The sequence below is a fragment of the Vespa mandarinia genome, chromosome 17 (genome assembly GCF_050613455.1).
Source record: "Vespa mandarinia isolate Hongniang chromosome 17, ASM5061345v1, whole genome shotgun sequence".
NCBI classification, from domain to species: Eukaryota; Metazoa; Arthropoda; class Insecta; order Hymenoptera; family Vespidae; genus Vespa; species Vespa mandarinia.
Window position 1 is genome coordinate 1,845,017 of NC_140826.1, and position 22,141 is coordinate 1,867,157.

A 22,141-nucleotide genomic window follows, 5' to 3' on the forward strand; every position below is an offset into this window, starting at 1 on the left:
TTAACGTACTGTTAACAACGTACTGGTTGACAAATATTTGAGAAATGTTGTCAACAGTACGTTAAGTAGATTTGTAATCTTATCATTAATGACTCGCAACGCAAAGCGAATTCTTTAAAATATTAATATATTTAATATCTCCATTGCCAGCGTGGTGATCTCATCGTTGTTATAAAAAACAAAGGAAACTGATAAAGAAGAAGAAGAATTTCTTTCTTTAAGAAGAGAAAGAGCAAAAATGAGATTTATAGTTATTAATGAAACAAATATCTTCTTCTGACGATCCTTCCAGGATCTGGCACAGCCGGAAGATATAACAATGCTTCTATTATTTCTTCTTCCTTCTTCTTCTTTTTCTTCTTATTCTCTTACGTTTCCTAGATTTTTCTTTTTTAGACGAAAACTTATAATCTAATAATCCGCAAATAATAGAAAATTACATTGTTGTTTTTTTTTGTATGTACATAAATCTCTTATTTTCTTTAATCCTTGTTGCGCGTCACGTAAACGCTATAATCTAAAAACGAGAACTTACGTACGAATCCTGATCTGTCATGTCAGAAATATAAAAATTATGAAAGATCTAGATATTGCTAAAAATCGGAATACTCGACCAAGAAAACGTACCTTACTATTTCGTCATTTCATTATAAAATCATTTATCTATTCGTTCATACTACACTCAACTCCCATTTCTTCAGTTCTTCCTTCTCCTTCACTGTGAGGGATCCCTGACTCTACTGGACATAACATAATTTTTCTAACGATCGAAAATCGTTTATAGAATTTCTATGTCTTCTATTCTTATATACCGATCGATATTTTCAAATTATATATCTCTAGATGTAACTACAAACGTTATACTTATAATAATAGACCATGATTCTATTTAATTAGAGATTCTATCAATCTATCGGCTTAAATACAAATTACGTCAATCCATCGGCTTGTAATTTAGAGTTTCTCTTTCCAAATCGAATAATACATTCACAAATATAGAAGAGGTCTATAATATCATAGAAATCTGTAATTTACTAACTTATATTGTCTTTTATAGTCTTCAATCTATTACGTGGACAGAAGAAAGTCATTAAGTTATTTCTCTCTCTCTCTCTCTCTCTCTCTCTCTCTCTCTTTCTCTCTCTTTTTCTAGCGAATTCTATTCAGACTATCATAAATGATGTTCGAGTTATACTTCAATGTTACAAATAAAATGTGCAAATAAGAGGAAGAATACAAATTTAATAGTCGCGTTGAATATGGATAATTACGATATAGAAAAACCAATGCAACGCTGGATCGAACCAAATTTTCATTTAAATGTAAGCGTATCGATCATTTATTATATGGGAACTTGGCCACCACTAGGAAAATATCGTTCGTTGTATATTATTTATACGATATGCAGTTTCACATTTATGTTAGGAATTTTTTTGTTAACCGAAATAGCAAATCTTATATTGAGTTTGAAAGATTTAGAAAAATTAATTGCCGGAGCAACTCTTCTTATGACTAATTGTACTCATGCATACAAGGTTTGTCTTATCAAAAAAAAAAAATACAATATTGTAGTATCTAATTATAATTTAAAAAAAATATCATTCATTCTAGATAATAATAATTCTTTATCGGCAAAAACGTATACAAAATCTTTTAGATATAACGAAGAATGAAATATTTGTTCGACACAATATTAAATACGAATATATAGTGACTCAATATACTTGGAAAGGAATTTTTCATCATATAGCTTATCAAAGTTTTGGTACAGTGGCAGTGCTCTGTTGGGGTTTTACACCAATTGCTGATCTTATTGCTGGAAGATCAAGAAGATTACCAATGGAAGGTTGGTACCCTTACAACGTGACTGTTACTCCAGCTTTTGAAATTACTTCCTTGCATCAGGCCGTGGCAATCTTCGTTGCTTGTTTCCATAATGTAGCTATGGATACTTTAGTCACTGGTCTTATCACTGTTGCATGTTGTCAACTTTCAATATTGAGTCAGACTGTAACTTCGATAGAGAATTATGAACGAGAAGAAAAAAGTAATATAAAAATAATTAACGAAGAAAAAAATTGTTACGATGTTCCATATGAAATGCTAAAAAGATGTATTATTCATAATAACGTTATATTCAGGTTTGTCTTAACTTATTTAAAATAGAATTTTTTCTAAAATAGAATATTAATTGAAATTATTAATCTAACAAATACTTTTTTATATTATATATATATAGTTTCACCAACGAAATACAAGATATTTTTGGTACAATGATTCTTTTACAATTTTTTGTCAATTGCATTATCATTTGTTTGATCGCTTTTAACATTTCACAGGTATATAAATATTTTATTTTATCTGAATGATGATTAATATTATATCTGACGATTTAAATTGATTTATCGATTACAGATGAAAATCTATATTCCAGCAATTCTGTTTGGTATGCTCATGTATATGTGTTGTATGACATATCAAATTTTTATATATTGTTGGCATGGTAATGAATTACAGTTACATGTGAGTATTATTATATATTATTAAATATTGCTGTTAGTTCTGAATTATTTTTTATAAATTCTTAAATAATTACAGAATATATATGTTAGCACAGCAGCTTATTCCAATGATTGGTGGAATGCTGGTAATCATTTTAAACGTGCATTACAAATAATGATAATAAGAGCACATCGACCTCTTATTTTAAGTGCTGGAAAGGTCTTCACTTTATCGTTAAATACTTTTGTCAACGTAAGTATATCGATGAATTATATCCTTTACAAAAATATATAAACTAACTATTCTAATCTTTCTGATAGCCCTTTGCACTATGACTTTACTATTGATCTATAATCACCATATTTGTCTAGATTTTATGCGTTATCTTTAATGTGACACTTTATTTAATTTAATAAAATAAATAAATAGAAGATTATTTTAATTAAAAAATTGTTTTCGTAATATGGAAAATGTACATACGTGAAATATGTGATATATAAAAATAAAAAAAAATAAAACAATAAATAAAATAATTATATTGCGAAAGGCTAAACTATTTTTAATCTTTAATAAAAATTTAATTATTTCTAATATTTATTTATAATTATTTCTAATATAGATTTTACGAATGTCTTATTCCATTTTCACGGTACTACAAAATGCAACAGCTGATTAAGATCCCATTATTGTAAGTATACAAATATATAAATATATATAGATATAAACACAGATATAATTCCAATATATCACAAATATCTGTTTTCATTCATTCGAGTTTTCAATTGGTAAATTATAATGTCTAAAAATTGACAGATAAATAAAATTATTCAATCGCTTAGAGATATTCTATCATAACGGCTATTCCTTGACCTCCACCGATACACGCTGAACCAATACCTAATTTACCAGCCTTTCTACGCCTGTGATAGATAAATAAATAATCGTTAATAATAATTACTTTAATTATGATTATTCAAAAATAATTTATAAATAATAATTTTTCGAAAATAATTAATAGAAATGTCTCAATTTTCTTACCTAAGTTCATGTACCAAATGAGCGGTAATTCTACTACCTGATGCGCCTAATGGATGGCCAAGCGCAATCGCACCACCATTTACATTTAACTTGTTCATATCTAAATTGAGTTCTTTGGCGCAAGCTAAAGTTTGAGCACTGAAAGCCTCGTTAATCTGCAGAAAAAAATTATTATTATAATTTCATTATCTCTCAACATTAAGATAGAAAAAAACGAATTAACTGTAATATTACCTCAACAAGTTCAATATCATCCAATGTTTTACCTGTAATTTTTAGCAAATTACGTATCGCTGGGACTGGTCCTATTCCCATAATACTAGGATCGACACCAGCGACACTGTATCCTACCAAACGTGCCAATGGTACCAATTTTTCTTGTTTGACAACTTCTTCGCTTGCAAGAATCAGTGCTCCTGCACCATCACAAATACCCTAAAAATGATGAAAATAATTATTTTAACATTGTATATAAAACATTAATTAAATATTTAAAGTTTTCATTACAGATGCCGAACCAGCGGTGACTAAACCATTCTTCTTAAAAACAGGATTCAGTTTTGCTAAATTTTCTTTTGTCGTTTGAGGTCTTGGGTGTTCATCTACGGAGATTGTTACATCTTGTTTCTTAACTTTCACTGTTACTGGAGCAAGTTCTTCTTTGAAACGACCAGCATCATTTGCTAAAAATAATATTTACATTAATAATTTTAATTAATTAAATTTGATAATTAACATTGATAATTTTTTTTATTGATATTAAGTATTATTACTAGATAAACTTACCAGCTTTCCATAATTGTTGACTCCTCAAAGAAAATTCATCAACTTCTGCTCGTGTTATATTATATTTCTCTCCAAGCTTTTCCGCAGTTAGACCCATAGGTAAATTACAATAAGTATCATATAATCCAGCCCAAAGAGCATCCTCGAATTCATGTTTCTGACCTAAAATCGTTCCAAAACGAACGCCTCGGACAACGAATGGTACTTGGCTCATATTCTCAGCACCTCCGGCTAAAACGATTCTTGATTCGCCTGTTAGAATATTCTAAAATATATTTAAAAAAAATTAAAATTCGCCCACACACACACACATACATATGTGTATAGAAGAATTATAATTTTTTTATTTTTATTTTTAATTATATATATATATAAATATACATATATACCTGAGCTGCATTAACGATAGATTGAAATCCAGAACCACATAATCTATTTACTCCTAAAGCAGACCTTTCCAATGGTATACCAGTTTGTAGTAAAACATGACGTGGTAAAAAGGCACCATCTGCAGCAGCTAACTATAATTTATATTTAATAACTAATTATATAATGAAAAAGGAAGAAAAAGAAAGAGAAAGAGAAAGAGAAAGAATATATTATATTAAATTTGATAAAAATATTAATTATTATCTATTAAACCTTTCGTTACTACGGACGACTATAGTCGCTCTCCATAAAATGCCACTGAAGTATTATGGGCGACTATAGTTGCTCTACACTTTTTTAGCACATTTTGACGAAGAAATCGCCCGTAGCGAAAATGTTAATAAATAAATCTACTAATTGTAAATCGATTTTTACACACAGATAATATTATAGAAATTTTTATTTATTTATATATTTAAAATTATATTTACAATATTATTTATATAAATAATATTGTATATATGTACGTACCGTTAATACTTGTCCGAAAACAATGCTATCAATTTTTTCGGGCTTTATTGCTGCTGATTTCATGGCAGCATTAGCTGCGATAACAGACAATTCGGTTGCGGTTTTGTTTGCAAAAACACCACCCATTGTTCCAAATGGAGTTCGTTTTGCAGCAATAATGAAGATACCTGAAAAAAAAGTATTTCATATTTTCATTAATTTTGTTTGTTTGTTATTTTATTTTATTCTATTCGATAAAAAATCAGTTCTATAATAAATAATACCAGTTCTAACAATAAATTTTACTTATGACAAATTAATTCTATCGATTTGGTCATTTTTTTATCATTGAAATTATGTTTATATATAATAAATTTATTATTATATATAATTATTATTATATATTATTATTATATATAATTATTTACATTTAATTCTCTTTATTTATCACCTGTTAAAATTTCATTTTTATTTTATTATTTCAATTAAATACGACTATTGAAGGACGATGAATTATTAACTTATTTATAAAAACAGAAATCAATATTTTTTTCTTTAAGAGAAATAAGCAATATTACTAAAAATCTACACGATAGAAATACAATACATTATCAAAAAGTACATATACGATAAACATGTTTGCGTATGTATTTGTATACAAATTGCATACGGAAAGAAATTAACATTTTATGAAATGAAAATACACTATATATATACACACACACAGAGACGCAGACACACACACACACATACACACACACATATATACAGTATTGGGTTAAGTGAAAGTTCGTGCCGATTTGTGGTAGGTAATGTAATGAGGAAATCAGCATGAATTTTTCGGACGACCTAAAAGTTTATATAATTGAAGAAAATATATTGAAAAACAATTTTTTTTCGAACTTAGTATTGAAAAACTTGGTATTGTACATTTTTATCAGAACAACGGCCATAACTGTAAGACTTAATGAATCATGTGCAAAAATATACGTGTATATGGATTTACGAAAAAGCTATGGTCATTAATCATTCATGTTTTTTTTTCAAACTATCTTAAATAATTCATTTTTTTTTTACATTTCTTTTTAACGTCAATATAGTAAAAAAAAGATATGCCTTATTACTGCTACGTGAATTAACAAACATTCAAATGAACAGTATTTTCGCAAAATACTTGACGAATTAATCATTTTTCGGCATTATACTGTGATATTTTTTTATTTATAGTGCAATTTTATTCTGAACATTTTTTCTATAAAACTAAATATAACGTACATATTTGAAATAGTAGTAGCCATACTATATAATTCGTAATTTTATTTATATAGTAATACTATATAAATAAAAATAATGGAAGAATGGAATAAAAGAGCATTAACGTATTATATATAATAAAATTAACTATAGTACTTTGTGTATTAAATCATAATATTACGAATCCGTACAAAATTGAAAGAATAAAAAAAAAAAAAAGAAATATTTCGATATTAAAATGTATCGTTTATATTAAAAATTATTTTCGATAGTTAACACAAAAAAAAATCAAATGAAAAAGAAAGAATAATAGAAAGCGTTTACCAATTGTTCTATATCAATATGTTCTTTTTTGTTTTAATATATCGATTAGGTTAGTAATAATCGTTATAGATCTTCTGAAGTAATGATCACTTACCTTTTGTAATGATCGACATTTTGCAATATGATATAATATAACGTATAACAATTAAAAATAAAAAATTATCTTTAAACTTGTTCACAAATGGTGTATGCAAAACGTACTGAACATTTTCACTACTTCAATTGTATTTATTACTTTGCTGTATCATCGAGGAAAGTAATGGAAGTGGTTGAGTGATATGAAAATGTCAGGGATGGTGCAATCGAATTCAGAACCCTAAATCTTCAATAAGAATTTTATTCATATTAAATATAATTGGGAATAAAAATAAAGGAAATTTATTAATTAATATACTTAGAAATTATATTACATTTCTATTAATCTTGTTAAATATAGAATTAACATTTTTTTTCTTTATTATCTTTTTTGTTATTTACGAATATTTACATGAATTATAATGTAATTATAAATAATGAATTATAATATTTTAGTTTTTTGCATTGTTACATATACTACGAAATACTAATAACAAATAGTAATGCAATAATTTTTTTTAGTATATAGTAATAAATAAGTTTTATATTATTTATTCAATCTAAGATCAATAAATAAAAACAATGATACTGTATTTTCTTAAAATAATCCTATGTTTTTCTCTTTTATATATATATATAGATAACATGAATTGAACCCTGATTCATAATACTTTAACAATGTCTAAAGTCTAAACGAGCAATTGATATGACACTATCTATGATATGTCATATGTTTACATTTATGATATGTTATAATTTAGTAAAACAAAGTTTATTTCTTTATTATTTTTTATTTTTAATATGATCACAATTTATCATATAAATTAAAAAAAAAATAAATAAAAATTAAATATTAATCCTACTCGTCACTGTAGCATTAAATCAAAGATAAATACAAAAATTAAAGGAATTTAAACATGTATATTTAAATATCTATTTTAAGTGTGTATTTACAATATTATTATGTTAAAAACATATATATATATATATATATATATATATATATATATATAAAATTTCATACATAAAAAAAAATCAAAATCGTAACACAACAGAGATTATAAACACACTCAAAATTTCTTACATTTCTATAGGATATTATTGTACCATTAGGACTTTGATCGGACTTCTTCACTTTAAAAACTTAAATTATAATTCATGCATAAATAAGATAAATATGCATTAAAGTCTCGTAGAAGAAATTTTACTTCTTGATACTTTTATAATAATTTCATATGTGCTTAATTAATATAATGTGAACTTTGGACTAATAGTAAGAAGACAAAAAGAATAGCTAATAAGAACAGTATTTTAACTTCATATTATCTTTTGTAGATGTTGAAAGAAATTATTTTTAATGATTTAAAATCGTTTACATAGTGAAGTCTTTTATTTAATTTCTATTTTATAGAAACTTATTGTTACTCTAAAGAATGTTATTAAGAATTTTTTTCTAATTTGGAAAATATTTCTATATTACTATATTACTCTAGTCAAGAAGTTATATCATAATAGAATATCTTTGATATTATATTTACATGTAATAAAATAATAGATTTTTGCATAATCGCATTTATAATATTTCTATCTTAGACGACTTAAATACTTATATAAATGCAAAATAATAAAAAATCGTTATTTAATAATTATTAATAAAAAGCATGAAATTTTATCTGTTTGTTATAAGACAATCATTAGGACAAATTGATTGGCACACACTTCTTTTTATTTATCGAGTATTTCAATTTACTCTTTTTACTTTGTTTTTCTTAGAGATATCAAATACAGAATAAAATTATGAAAACATTCTTTTTTTGTTACTTATACTATTTTGATAAATACATGGACTAAAATAGAGAGTTGTATAATAACAATAGTCATGTAATATCTACATCAATGTCATTTGTTTGTATATAGACTATGTCTTGAAAACATAAAAAGTATAGTAAAAAATTTCCTCTAGTGAGACTTCAATAACAATACATTCTATGTTTACAAGGGAGATCGTAATAATTAGCTATTACAAAGAACTTTCTTATTTTTCCTCTACTTGTTCACTAATATCGGCTTGTTTAGCACATTCCAATCCCTGGAAATAATTCAACCAAAACATGATATAATTTCTTTAAAACTAAAAAGTGAAAATTTTTAATATATATAAAATTTGTTATTATATATTTGTTTATAAAAATGTTTTTCTATACTTACACATATGTAAATTTTATGCATTTGTTCCGCTGCTTGTGGAGATGAAAAAATTGCTTTCAAAGTACGGCTTGTAGGAGGCTCTAAAGCATGATCGATAGCAGTCCAAATACACTTTTTCCCTTCGAGCTGGAAAAAATAAACAAAATATTTTAAATAACGAAACAATCTACAACGATTTAAACAAAAATTCTTTTCTATATCATTCTTATATTTGTTAATAAAAATTACCTGCATTTCGGTGGTCATACTAATTATCGTATTACTCAACATTTCTCCAGATCCATCAGCCTTAAATATTATTTTTTCACCAAAAATATTTGAATCATAATATATTGCCAATGTTCCTAAAGCTATCTGTATCCATTTTGTTCCATCATTTGATTTTGTATATAAAGTGGCTCTTTTTTCAAAAAATAATGAACCTTCATCCTCATCATGATCATCTTCATCATCAACATCCTCTTGATCATCGATTTCATCATCAATCTCATCAACACATTCTTGATCTTCTTGCACAATTCCTCTGTTATATTTGATATCTATATAACAAATATAGATGTATATAAAACAAAGACATAATTTATTACACTTAACTACAAGATTCTGATTATTATACAACTTATTAAAAAAAGTCAAAAAGAATTAAATTTTATTTCAGCATATTGTGAACAATCATGACATAATTCATAAAATTATAAAAGTCAATTATAATTCATATGACATATACCTGTAAAAAAAAAACAAAATCCGATCTTATTTCGAGAAATATATGCATTTAAGAAATTATATATTTTTATTCTTACTATATGAATCTAAGAAAATATAAATGATACAAAATACTTTTTTAAAAATTATTATAAATTGAGTAGATAATATTTCCAAACTTACATAATATAATAAAATATATAAATTGTTATATCTGGTCTAATTGTTAAATATATAAATTGCTATAACTGTTATATCTGGTATTAGTTGTATTAATATTATTAATAGTTCTCTATTATTTAGTGTGTACTTTTCAGAAATCATGTATTTATCACTTATTTATTATCTAGGATGTTCGTAAATTAACATTTTGCATTTTATTTTTATTTTTATTGTTATTATTATTATTATTATTATTATTATTATTATTATTATTATTATTATTATTATTATTATTATTATTATTATTATTATTATTATTATTACTATTACGTCAATATAGTTTATTACAAATGAAAAATCTTATTTAATACATAAACATAAAATTTGAGAAATTACATAGGATTATAAACAAATGAAAAAATGAAATTTGTCTTTTTTGTTTATATATTATAAATGAAAAAATTAAAAATAAACATGACAATTGAATAGTTGATCATAGTTGTTATATAAATACATATTATTTTTCGTTAAATATCATTGTGCTTAATTAAATTATATATTCATATATCTTTCATTCATATTTTTGTCCTATAAAAACATTGGTTTAATGTTAATCAAAAAAATATTGTTACATTGAATTATTTTTATATTATCGCCAATTTGATACAAAACACATTTATTTACTAGAAGGAGATATATCAAAAATTAATCAATTCATAATTAATACAAGCACTAAATATGATATATAAATCAAAAAAATTTCTTAAATTAAAATAATATTTCAATAAATTGAATAACATTCTGTTCACAAAAAAAGTATTATTATCTAACATCGCCAAAGCTATATTATAAGCGACTTTTAATATGAAAGTTATATATTAAATGTAAAAATGCATTTCTTAGCTCTTTTAACAATTTTATAACATTTTATTATATAACATTTAAATATAGAATTGAGTAATATTTGATTTTATTATATTATAAAATGTGTTTACTACACATCTATTTTGAAAGTAAAATAATTTCGATATGAAAATTTGTAGAATATCTTACAAAGACAAGAATTAAATCATAAAAGCTGTCTATAAAAACAAAACTTTGTAAATATTATTTCCAATATGTTAATCGTCAATTTAAATAAAGCAATATATGTATTTTTACATTTCTTATATACACTTACATTTACAGTAATGTTATACAATTGACATTTCACAGAAAAGATGTATCGCTCAATTTATAAAATTAAATATCGTTATACATACATAAATTTTTTAATTATAAAACATTCTACATAATAGAAAAAGAAAAAAGGTAAAGAAAAAAATATTTGAACTTCATGCAATAAAACTATTATGAATATCAGTAATGATTACTAAGCAAAAAAATTAAGATTAGCTACCTTGTTCACTTTGTCTTTCACGTAGTGTTTGTTGTACTTTCTCGACAATTTCCTTAAATTGTGCTGCCAACTCTGAAGTTTTAAATTTAACTGCAAGCTCTTCGACACATGGAGTTTCTTCCGCATGATTCATACCTGCCCATATCCATGCTCGATCCGACGTAGAAAGCGGACGGAACTCTGTGTCTGGTTTGATTAGAAAATTACATACAACTTTGTAAACTTGTTCTCTACGTAATAATAATCGATATGATCCATATTTGGCATGATGTAAAATTTTCATTTCTCCAACTCCTCTTTCTTTCCATTCTTTTGTAGCATTATTGTATCTATATAACTTGGCTCTATTACAAAATACTGAAAATATATTTATTTTCAATTTAGTATTATATTCTTAGATATAAAGAAGATCAAAAAATAAAATAAGTAAGCTTAAATCAAATAATTACTTTTTTCTTCATCTTCTTCACCAGTTCGTACTTCAATAGCATCTGGCATTGGAATAATAGGTTCAAAGTGAGGATCATGTTCTTGATCATTTTCATTTTCATTACATTCATCTTCGTCGTTATCATCTTTTTTATCTTTATCTCGTTGGTTTTGTTTTATTTCTTCTGTTGTTGATTTATTAGGAACCGATGAAGTTATTTTTGAACCGAACACAGATGAACCAGTTCCAGTAAAAGAAAAGTTCGGATCTGTGGAAAAAAATTATATAATATATTGTAATTCTTTAAAATAATTAACGTTGATTCATACCTTTTTTAAAGGCTTCTAATTGTGGGCCTTTCTGAGCTAAAGAAGAAAATGTTAAATTACTTTGTGTCAAGAAATCACCAATATTATCATCTTTGTTAGATGTGTCTTCTGGTAATGTAGAATCAGCTGGACCAAAGTTTAAGTTACTTGAAAATGGTGCTGAAGTATTACCAACTAATGAGATTGCACCCATCGTTCCAAAGCCAGTTCTAAAAGCATTTCCAGTTGATATTGTATTGGTTGTCATACCAAATATTGTTGTCGAACTGGGGGTAGTAGTGTTAGTTGTTGTAGATAAATTACTAAATGTGTTTGTAAAAGTTAATGATGAACTGCTTCCTGTTGTATTTAAAAATGATTCCACTAATCCTGTATCTACCGGTTTTGATGTTGTGCTGATTTCTAGTCTAGATCCAAAGTTAGGCATTACAAGTGATTTACTCGGAATAAATTGTGGCTTGTTGAATAAATTCCCAACAGAAGTAGGAAAACTGCTAGATTGTTGATTCGTACCAACTGGTTCACAAATTTTTACATTACTATTACCAAACCATTTTGATAACGCATTATTTGAATCCTCTGTAGATTTATTAGACTGATCAATTGATCCACTTGTTATCAAGTTATCATTTAATGTCGGTTGAGAAGAAACCGACGCTCCAAATAAAAATCCAGCTGATTTCTTGTCATTGAAAGGAGTAGATTTGTCTTCAACAGATAATGTAGAAAAACCAAATATATTAGAAGTAGTAGATGTATTTGGTTTAACTGTGACTGCACTCTTTGCATCAGAATTATCTGATTTTGTCACAAATGAAATTCTAGTAGAAGCATTTGTTTGAGCTTTTCCATTTCCATTATCTGAAGTTTTAATTTCATTAATGTGTGAATTTGTATTCACGGGAGCAATATATGTCTTTGAAGTTAAAATTGTTGAACTTGAAGTTCCATTAGTCTTTAGTTCTCCTTGAGTTTGTGAATCTTCAATTAGTGGTGTACTTGATTCTTTGCATCCTATACATCCTGGACAATCCTCTTTTTGCTTATAAGCATAAAAATTCTCTGGCAATTGTAATTTTAAAGCAGCATCTCTCTCTTCAGGTGTAACTTTTAATTCATATATAATTTGAATATCTTGAGAGGACTTTGTATTTTGTTGTTGTATTTGCTCGTCTTGAACAATTTCATTGTTTGATGATAATTTTTCTGATTTTCTAGCATTATCAATAGCTTTTTTAAAATCTGCTGCAATTTCTGAAGTTTTAAAACGACACGCAAATTGCATGTACTCAATTGCTCCTTCACTGTAATCTGCAGCATTCCACAGCCAAGTTTTTTCATCTTTTGGTTTAAATTCTACTTCTGGTAAGAGACAATGATTTAAACATAATTTCAGTACTTGATCTCGTCTCATTATCAGTCTTAATTTTTTAGTTTGATGATGCCTTAATAATTTAATATCACCTAATCCACGTTCCTTCCATTCTTTAGCTACAGAATCATACCTGAATAATTTAGCTCTATGACTATAAAGTATTTCCTCGTCTTCTTCTCCAGTTTTAACTTCTATCTCGTCTGGCATTGGAATTATCGGTGAAAAGTGAATATCATCACTTTCAACGACTTCTTCGTCACTAGTTTCTGCAGCACCAGGTGATTTTGCAGGTGATTTGGCGGGTGATTTTGCGGGTGATTTTGCTGTAAAATTAAACCCAAAAGATTTCTCAGGACAACCAAATGTAAATTGTGTGTCTTGAGATGTTGAAGTATTTTGTTGTTGCATTCCTCCAAATATGCCTATTATTGGACTAGATTTTATTGCTGTGTTAAGTTGTACTTTATTCGCAGATTCATCTGTAGCTCCATCTACTGACTTGTTTATTCGAAATGTAAATCCACTTGTATCTTTAATAGATTCTTGAGGAATACCAAAAGTAAATGTAGGTTTTGATTCAGAAGATAATCCGAAACCACTTGTCTTTTGTTTAGGTGGCATAGATGGATCTTTAGGACTATCACAAGCAATACAATAATTATATGTTTCCAAATTGGAAATATAACATGCCTTACATTCCCATGAACCAGAAGGTTTTTTAAATAGCTGAGAAAGTGGCACTTGTTGAGAAGATGGCGTGGATTCAACTGCTCCAGTAGGTACATTAGAAGTTGCAGAAGGAGACGATTCTCCACATGCTAGACATTTTGATTGTTTACCATCATTTCTAGTGTAACATGCATTACATTCCCAAGATTCTGGAGATGGCTTAAATAATTCTGATAATGGTACTTGTTTATTTTCTGTAATTACGTTTGATGTTTCGGATATTTTTTTATTTTCATATTTTTTCACATCACTAGAAATATTATCTTTTTTCTTTTTCTGTTGATCATTTATAAGAATATCATAGAATTTTGATGCTTGCTCTAGGCTTTTAAATGTTACAGAATATGATTCCAATTTATTCTCTCCTTTAGCATCATAAACAACCCAATTAATAACATTTTTGCTTATAGACTTAATATTAAATTTCATTTCTGCTGATACATCTTGATTATAACAGACTTTTGAATCCTCTTCTCTATGCATTAATAAATTCAAATTTCCTGTTTTTACATTCAATATAATTTTCATCTGTCCAGTACCTTTATTCTCCCAGTTTTTATTATCTTTATATTGTCGTTGAAGAGTTGCTTTTTGTTCAAATAAAACTTTTGTTTCACATGCCTCTTGGCCAGGTAGTTCAGATTTTTGAGTGATACCGCTTGCTGTAGTTGTAGCAATTAATGTTGCAGGTGCAGGTGCATGCAGTCTTCTTAATGGGACACGAGACGCTGAAGTTGTAGAAACAATTGCTGCTGTTTGAGACGTAGTAACTGTAGTTACGTCACGCATACCAATTGAGAAAGTAAAACCAGTTCCTGGTATTGTTGTTATAGGTGTAGATACATTTTTGGATGTTGTCGAGGTGATTATGACCTCAGGTGTTTTGTTGAATTCAGGTTTATTGAATGAAAAACCTACAAATGGACTTACTTTTGCTGTTTCATTTTGTTTCTGAGATGTACTTTCTATTCCAGTAGAAACCGTTTGAATGATTGGCTTTGAAGTGAAGGAAAATCCACCAACAACAGCTGTAGATGTGGCAGTTTTTTCTTTATCTAACGGTACATTATTTATGACTGTTGAAGTAACGAGAGATGATGAATAATTGTTCTCTCCTTCGGAAATTTTAACACTGGTCGCCGCTTTATTATCAGTTTCATTCAATACTTTTTCATTAATAGATGTTAAGCTGGCTCTGGCACTATCAAAATGTTGTTTGAATGAGAGAGCTTCTTCTGCGGTTTTGAATCTAATACAAAGTTTTTCAATCTTTACTTCTTCATCTGCAAAATCATTCGCAACCCAAATCCAAGCTTTATCATTATTTGGCATACTAGTTAACTCCATATCAGGTCTTAACATATGATTTGCACATATTTTTAAAACTTGTTCTCTACGCATCAACAAACGAATTTTCCCTTCTGCATTTCGTAATAATTTTACATTTCCAACGCCACGTTCTTTCCATTCCTTATCCACAAAACGGAAAAGTTTTGCGCGTGCACAATATAATGTAACTTCATCTTCTTCGCCTGTTGTAACTTTAACTTCAGCAGGCAATGGGATGACAGGAACAAAATCTGGTATTGGGTCGTGTTCTGGTTCATGTAGTTCAGCAGAACTATTTGGTGAACTAGCTGTGCGTACTTCAATATTATTGCTTTTTGGTATTTCCGATAGTGAAATATTTGCAGGTGTTGATGTAAGCGTTGCAGGCAAAGGTGATAAATTGATAGTTGTTGGAATAGTAGCTTGAGGTGGCATAGAGATTTGATAACAATGTGGTACATTCTGTGATTCTGTAGTAGTTGTAACAGTAGAAGTATTTCCCATTCTATATTGAGCAGGAATAGTAACACTCAGAGTAGGTTGCACTAATGGTACCGTAGTTGGTAATGTGTCTGAAGTAGTTATTACAACATTTACAGGTGGAGATTTCTTGGTAGAAGTATCTTTTACTATAGTTTGAGGCTTCGTTACTTCAACTTTCTGCATTGGCATTTGCAATGATATATTTGTTGGTGGTATAAGATCACTCAATTGAGTTGCCAATCTTGATGCAGCAAAGAGACCTTGTTGTAACATGTCTGGTACTTTAGGTCGATTAGGATACAACACAGGGATTGGATAAACATTCGGAGGATATAAAGGTGGAATTGCTTGTGCATTTGGATCAGTAAATGGTATAGTTCCTTGATAATAACCTTGGAAAGCTGTTGCTGGTGGATATACTAATGGTGAATAAGGATGTCTATGAGATGGTGGAAATATATTTCCAGAAATGGAAGATGTTGGTGCTGACTGATTGGTTGTATAATTTATATCACCATAGTCTTCTTCGCCAAAAACATATAAATCGTCTTCTATATTAGAATTAAAATTAACTGGTTGAACACGTTGTTTTTGAGAATCTTTTCTTAATTCTGCCATTTCTTTTGTTAATTCATCTATCTTTTCCATTATCATTTTATTTTGTTCTATGATTGTTTGCATAACAGTATCTCTAGTGTGCATCATTTGACGTATCTGAGCATCAAGCCGTTCAGGACTTGGGCGTGCTTCCTAAACATACAAAGAGTTTTAAATACTATCTCTCTCTCTCTCTCTCTCTCTCTCTATATATATATATATATATATATATATATATATATATATATATATATAAAACTTATCAAATTACCGTGCGATTCCTTGATAAATCCATAATATCTTGATGTTGTGGTCTACAAGGTGTACTAGATTGTTTTGGAGTACGATGACTATTTTTTTGTGGTGTACTTAATATATTCACAGGAGTGCCTAATCCAGTTAAAGAAGATATAGGATTCGTTATAGGATGATCAACTCCACTATGTGCAGGTGAATAACTTTCATCTGATAACACATCACACTCATTTCTACTTACTGCAATATGATTACATAAAATATTATAAAACTAGATAAATACTATAATATGTACAATAAATATAAAATCCTATTCTTAACTTACAGTCTCCTTGTGATAAATCTGGATCGATCCTTTTTAATTCATTTTCTATAGCTGAAATATGTATACACAGTTCCGAATCTAATGGATGTTCCAGATTCATTCCTGGATTACGTAATCGATCTAAAGTAAGATAATAACAATTTCTAGCTTTCGAGAGCATAATAATATGCTGTGATCTTATTTCTGATGTTAAGCTTTCTCTAGGCATAGAATCGACTATTTCGTCAGCAAGAATTTTATAAATCTATTTCAAACAAATTATATTTTATTTTTAAATAAATTAATAAAAAAATTAAAAAAAAGTAAAGGAAAAGATCTTACTTGTCCTTGCTGAAATGTAGCTTCTGGGCATTTCAATACTTGCAATGCATCAATTGCTTCCTCATATTGTTTACTCCGTAAAAAGCGTTGAGCCAAAAGTAATTTACCTTCTTCTAAAGCGTTAGTTAATTCTGCATTACTCATGTTCTTTCTATTCTTACAAATAAGTTAAATATAGTTACATAAATAAAATATCATATATATTTACAAAGAATAAAACAATGTTTTAATTACATAAACAATATATACTTACCCTTCATAATTAAATAATTTAGAATTTGTTACACGTATAGTTTGATTATTTTGCAATCTTTCAAGAAGAGGTATAACAGTTGACCAATAAAGTTCATATCGAACTTCTAAGGGCCTAATGTCAAGATGCTCTGGGTCTTTTTCTTTTAATATTTTTACCTTAATTATCATAGCATATATTATAAAACTAAACTTTCAGATATTTTTAATACAAAATTTTAATATTAAAATTAATATTAAAATTAATATTAAAATTAATATTAAAAATAAAAAATTAATCGATATTTACCCTATGATGAAATAATCGTGCTAAATGTACCAGAACTACTGGATGCAAACCATGATTGCCGATACAACGAACAACTTCTAAACCTCGTCGTAATTCTTGTCTAATCTCTCCTAAATCCCCTTCTAATGTCTCTTTTCTAGAGTACATTTTATATGCATATGACCACCTATGAAAGTAAACTCCTTTATTTAAACAATTTGCAAATATTAATAAAGATAATGAGAGGAAATTATTAATACCATTTCTCTTGTGCAGATGTACAAAGGGAACTAGTTAAATCTGCTGGTAAAGTAGGAAGTCTTTCTCGAGTTAAGAAACCTCTTTGTTGCTGATCTTCAACCATTACAGCAGCACATAAAACTAAAAATAAAAATATTTTTATGAATGTTTTTTAATCCAATCACATTATCAAACATTATATTATAATTAACGATTAACATAGTATAATGTTCTACAACTAATTACTTCTACAACTAACCTGCAGCATTTAAAAATGCGTCAATGTCTAATTTACATAATGTGTCAGGACCAGCTTGATTTAGATTATGAACAGAAAATTGCAATTCTGGAAATACATGTGAATACTGCTGTGGATATGTCTGATCCTTCTTTTGAGTATTTTGAAGTCGACTTCTAATACCAAGCCAAACATGATGATGTAACGAATCTGGCCATACTTCTTCCGAAACTGAAATAAAACTTAATTGCAATAATTTTTAAAATTATATCTAATCGACTAAAAAAATAAAATGTACCTTCATCATAGCGTTTTAATTCATTTGGTAAACACAAACGAAGAGGTGGATTAAAAACTGTATGATTGCAAAAATATGAAGGTTTTATATGTTGTTGATACAGTTTGGATGCAAAACTTTTCTAGAAATATATATTATATGCATGTAAATAAGAAATATTAATAATATTAACTGTTATATACTAAATAAGATATTCATAATACCCGATAAATTTTTTCTCTCCATGCTTCTGTGAAGAAAAATGTATTAATCTTATTCATCAGTTTCTTGACATTATTTCTTGCACAATCCTGAAGAACGTTACCTAAACAAGATGAAGCACTTATAAAATAATTTTCATACTCTTAAATCATTAATAGTTCATCCTTAAACATACCAGCCTGGCTACATCTGTACGATCCTTCTCTATACCATACTGAAACTAAGTTTTTAAATTGATCTTTCCCATGAATAGCCCATGAAGCTGTAGAATCTACAGGATGTACATGTAATGCAAATAAAAAAAGAACTGCACAAAGTTGACTTGCTTCATCCCAACTGCCTTGTTCTCTTTTAGTTTTTCGTAATAGTAAACATGCTAAATGAAAATGCAATTGACCCCACATATGTGTTAACATCTCTTCTGTGTAAGTTGGATAATCAGATAAATTTTGTGATTTAAATTCAGTCAAAACTTGATCAAAACTGAAAAAAGAAAAAGAAAATATATAAATATATAAAAATTTATAAATAATTTATAATGATAAAATTATAATAAAAAGATTATAGCAATATTATATTATATAATGTTCTAGTAATAGAAAGTAATAATTTTTATCAAATTTTAATACTTTTCTAATATTATTTTCAATTAAATGTAATTAACTTTTATTGTGACATACTTAAATACTGCTTGCGTTGCTTCCTGTATTGTTTTAATTGTTTCATTGCCATGCTCCTTCAAAGAAAGTGCTGCATATCTTTCTAATGTGGATATATAAAACACCCAAAATGACCAATCATCTTGTTTGCTCTTTTTGCATTTTCCCAATAACTCACTGAGCGATTGATACCACATAATGCTATTTCTGTGACAATATGTTGTTTCTACGTTAGCAGCATGATTATAAGCATCATTGAATCTTTGCTTTGCCATATAATATTTAATTAATTTAATACGCAAATCGACATCTGTTGGCCTGATGGATAACTCGGCTAAAAAAAAGAATTAATTGTAATGAATAATTCAAAAATATTATATAACATATTTATAATCTTTAGGATTGAAGATTACATATTTTTAAATATTTGCTAATATTAATTTAAATAAGTAATATTTTAACACTTACATGCAATTAAAGCTTCAAGATCTTCGCTACTATCATTTGGTCTTTCTGCCATTAACATTTTCTCTTTTAATTTGAAAATTATAGGATGATGTGGAAATTGTTTATCGGCTCTCTTTACCCAATATCTTATACGATTAACATCTGTACCAGTATCCATATCAACCAATAATTCACAAACTGATATAAAATAATAAATAAATTATTACAATAATTATCTGTTTTATATTATCGTTAATATTTAAGAATATACCTTTTAAAACTAAATCATTTTGACTTGCATCTAATTCAAGAGATAATTTATATTGATTAAATGCTGCTTCTTTTTCTCCTAACGCTTCAAGAGTTTGACCTAATAACTTATGTGCGCCTGGTGATTCTTCTCGTACTTCCAAGTAAGAAGACACATATCTCTTGGCAGATTCATAATCTCCTACTTGATAATATAATTTAGCTATATTATAACAACGGTATGGTTTCTGTAAGTAAAAAAATATGTTTTATAAGTCAATCTTTATGTTATAATATAATAAATTTAATAATTAACTACTCCTTTTTAATAATTTCTGTAGTCGTTTTAATAATAATAATATTACTATTTCAAATAACTTTGTAATACTCAAAGATACCAAAAATTCTTCTACATGAAAATTGTTTAATTTGAAGAGATAATAAAATAATAAAATAATAGAAATTAAGATTATTTCAAAGTTACAAATTTTCAGATTTCAAAGTCATTAATATTCTTCAAAATTTATAAATTATCAAACATTGTAAATATAAATAAGTTATGCATTATTATGTTAATTTCAAAAAATTGAAATATTTTGGTAAAGAACAATTACCATAGGGATTACACTGTTATAAAACACTGCATTCAAAAATTCTTTGTTATATCTTTTATAAAATAGTTACAAAGCAACAGTTAAATTTTATTCTAAAAACATTTCTATAATGTTAAAATTTTAGAAAAAATGACCTTGAAATGATCAATTTCTATAATTTGATTTACTTCTTCAAAGAAAATAATTTTTATTAAAAAAATGTTTGGTATATTTGAAAATAATGTTACCCGAGCATAGTAACGTTAAGGAGAGCACACTTATTTAAGTTTCTACAGAATAGGTTATGAAGATTCATATAACTGTACTATATTAAAATTAAAAGATCAATACAATGTAATTAACAAAGAGAAGACCGTATTTAAACATGTGTTAAGCAGAAAATGAGTTCATATTGTTAAAAAATTCGAATAATTCTTTTCTAAACAAGTTAATCACTTAAAAACGTTACGAGTGCGCGCCTTGAACGTAACAAAACGGTCATTCATTTTAGACGGTCTCTCCGTGCTAAAAACAAGCCATACCTCATTGTCGTTTTTCAGTTTACGAAAAATATCTTGAACGTGACGATCAACGTCTTTTTTTGACCGAAACATGTTTCAGGTCACTACAATGCGTTTTATTTCACAAAATTGCGACAGATTATTATAACTAGCACTTTATTAAGGTATAGTTCAAAACACCAAAAAAACCTTGATACGAGGTGCCGCTTTCTACAACGTAAATCTCCTCTTTCAAACGGTTTTCAGTGATGCCACGACACTAAATGAGATATTTCTAGTATCGCAAACACTTATCGCTAGAAATATTTTTAAAAAACCTAGTGATAACTTAATATAAAATCTACGTAAGTGCATGAATACAAGCCTTTCAAATAAATTTAATTTTTTATTCATATTTTTCGAATAAATGAATTGTTTACTATGATTAATATATACATTTCATTTCATTTTATTTATTATATTTGATATAATCATTATAATCTAATAATTATAGACTTTGTTTCTCAATATTTTAAATTTTAAACAAATAAACGTTTTCTTCTTAAATCTCTTCAAACAGTGATTCACAATTTTTTATTGTATTTGTGATACAAATAATGTAATTAATATTGTAATTGATCTGTAATGTATGTAATTAATAAGCAAGTTATTAATAACTTTTTCATTTTTT

General features: G+C 27.1%; 3 protein-coding genes across 3 annotated transcripts; 1 reads left to right on the top strand and 2 right to left on the bottom strand.

Annotated features, from left to right (window-relative positions):
• The first annotated feature begins 1,094 nt into the window (after window positions 1-1,094).
• Window positions 1,095-2,819, top strand: LOC118449883 (odorant receptor Or1). The gene is made up of 5 exons (XM_035885005.2): window positions 1,095-1,535; window positions 1,612-2,141; window positions 2,240-2,339; window positions 2,416-2,523; window positions 2,599-2,819. Exons 1-5 carry the CDS (start codon window positions 1,200-1,202, stop codon window positions 2,794-2,796), a joined length of 1,272 nt encoding a protein of 423 aa, XP_035740898.2. The 5' UTR covers window positions 1,095-1,199; the 3' UTR covers window positions 2,797-2,819.
• Window positions 2,820-3,217: 398 nt separating this feature from the next.
• Window positions 3,218-7,035, bottom strand: yip2 (yippee interacting protein 2). The gene is made up of 8 exons (XM_035885000.2): window positions 6,878-7,035; window positions 5,227-5,393; window positions 4,716-4,847; window positions 4,327-4,591; window positions 4,048-4,223; window positions 3,775-3,975; window positions 3,541-3,695; window positions 3,218-3,422 (listed from the first exon to the last, which is right to left on the bottom strand). Exons 1-8 carry the CDS (start codon window positions 6,894-6,896, stop codon window positions 3,338-3,340), a joined length of 1,200 nt encoding a protein of 399 aa, XP_035740893.1. The 5' UTR covers window positions 6,897-7,035; the 3' UTR covers window positions 3,218-3,337.
• A 1,465-nt stretch (window positions 7,036-8,500) lies between these two features.
• Window positions 8,501-21,712, bottom strand: LOC118449848 (E3 SUMO-protein ligase RanBP2). Its single transcript, XM_035884958.2, has 20 exons — window positions 21,493-21,712; window positions 20,380-20,605; window positions 20,130-20,306; window positions 19,683-19,995; window positions 19,178-19,485; window positions 19,005-19,105; window positions 18,802-18,922; window positions 18,525-18,734; window positions 18,286-18,406; window positions 18,047-18,212; window positions 17,759-17,916; window positions 17,506-17,656; window positions 17,185-17,428; window positions 16,876-17,099; window positions 12,092-16,757; window positions 11,782-12,030; window positions 11,333-11,689; window positions 9,295-9,605; window positions 9,067-9,192; window positions 8,501-8,947 (listed from the first exon to the last, which is right to left on the bottom strand). Exons 1-20 carry the CDS (start codon window positions 21,562-21,564, stop codon window positions 8,894-8,896), a joined length of 8,355 nt encoding a protein of 2,784 aa, XP_035740851.2. The 5' UTR covers window positions 21,565-21,712; the 3' UTR covers window positions 8,501-8,893.
• Between the last annotated feature and the right edge of the window lie 429 nt (window positions 21,713-22,141).

What these genes read in the sequence shown, in the direction of transcription:
- yip2 (XM_035885000.2), bottom strand. An exon ending in TTTTCGGACAAGTATTAACG is followed by an intron (nt 4,848 to 5,226) that starts GTACGTACATAT and finishes TATAAATTATAG; the next exon opens with TTAGCTGCTGCAGATGGTGC. An exon ending in CATTTGGTACATGAACTTAG is followed by an intron (nt 3,423 to 3,540) that starts GTAAGAAAATTG and finishes TATCTATCACAG; the next exon opens with GCGTAGAAAGGCTGGTAAAT.
- LOC118449883 (XM_035885005.2), top strand. Translation starts at nt 1,200, where the DNA reads ATGTTACAAATAAAATGTGCAAATAAGAGGAAGAATACAAATTTAATA. An exon ending in ATTGTACTCATGCATACAAG is followed by an intron (nt 1,536 to 1,611) that starts GTTTGTCTTATC and finishes CATTCATTCTAG; the next exon opens with ATAATAATAATTCTTTATCG. An exon ending in GTAATGAATTACAGTTACAT is followed by an intron (nt 2,524 to 2,598) that starts GTGAGTATTATT and finishes AAATAATTACAG; the next exon opens with AATATATATGTTAGCACAGC.
- LOC118449848 (XM_035884958.2), bottom strand. Translation starts at nt 21,564, where the DNA reads ATGTTTCGGTCAAAAAAAGACGTTGATCGTCACGTTCAAGATATTTTT. An exon ending in AACTGAAAAACGACAATGAG is followed by an intron (nt 20,606 to 21,492) that starts GTATGGCTTGTT and finishes TTTTACTTACAG; the next exon opens with AAACCATACCGTTGTTATAA. An exon ending in GGAGAGAAAAAATTTATCGG is followed by an intron (nt 18,923 to 19,004) that starts GTATTATGAATA and finishes ATATATTTCTAG; the next exon opens with AAAAGTTTTGCATCCAAACT.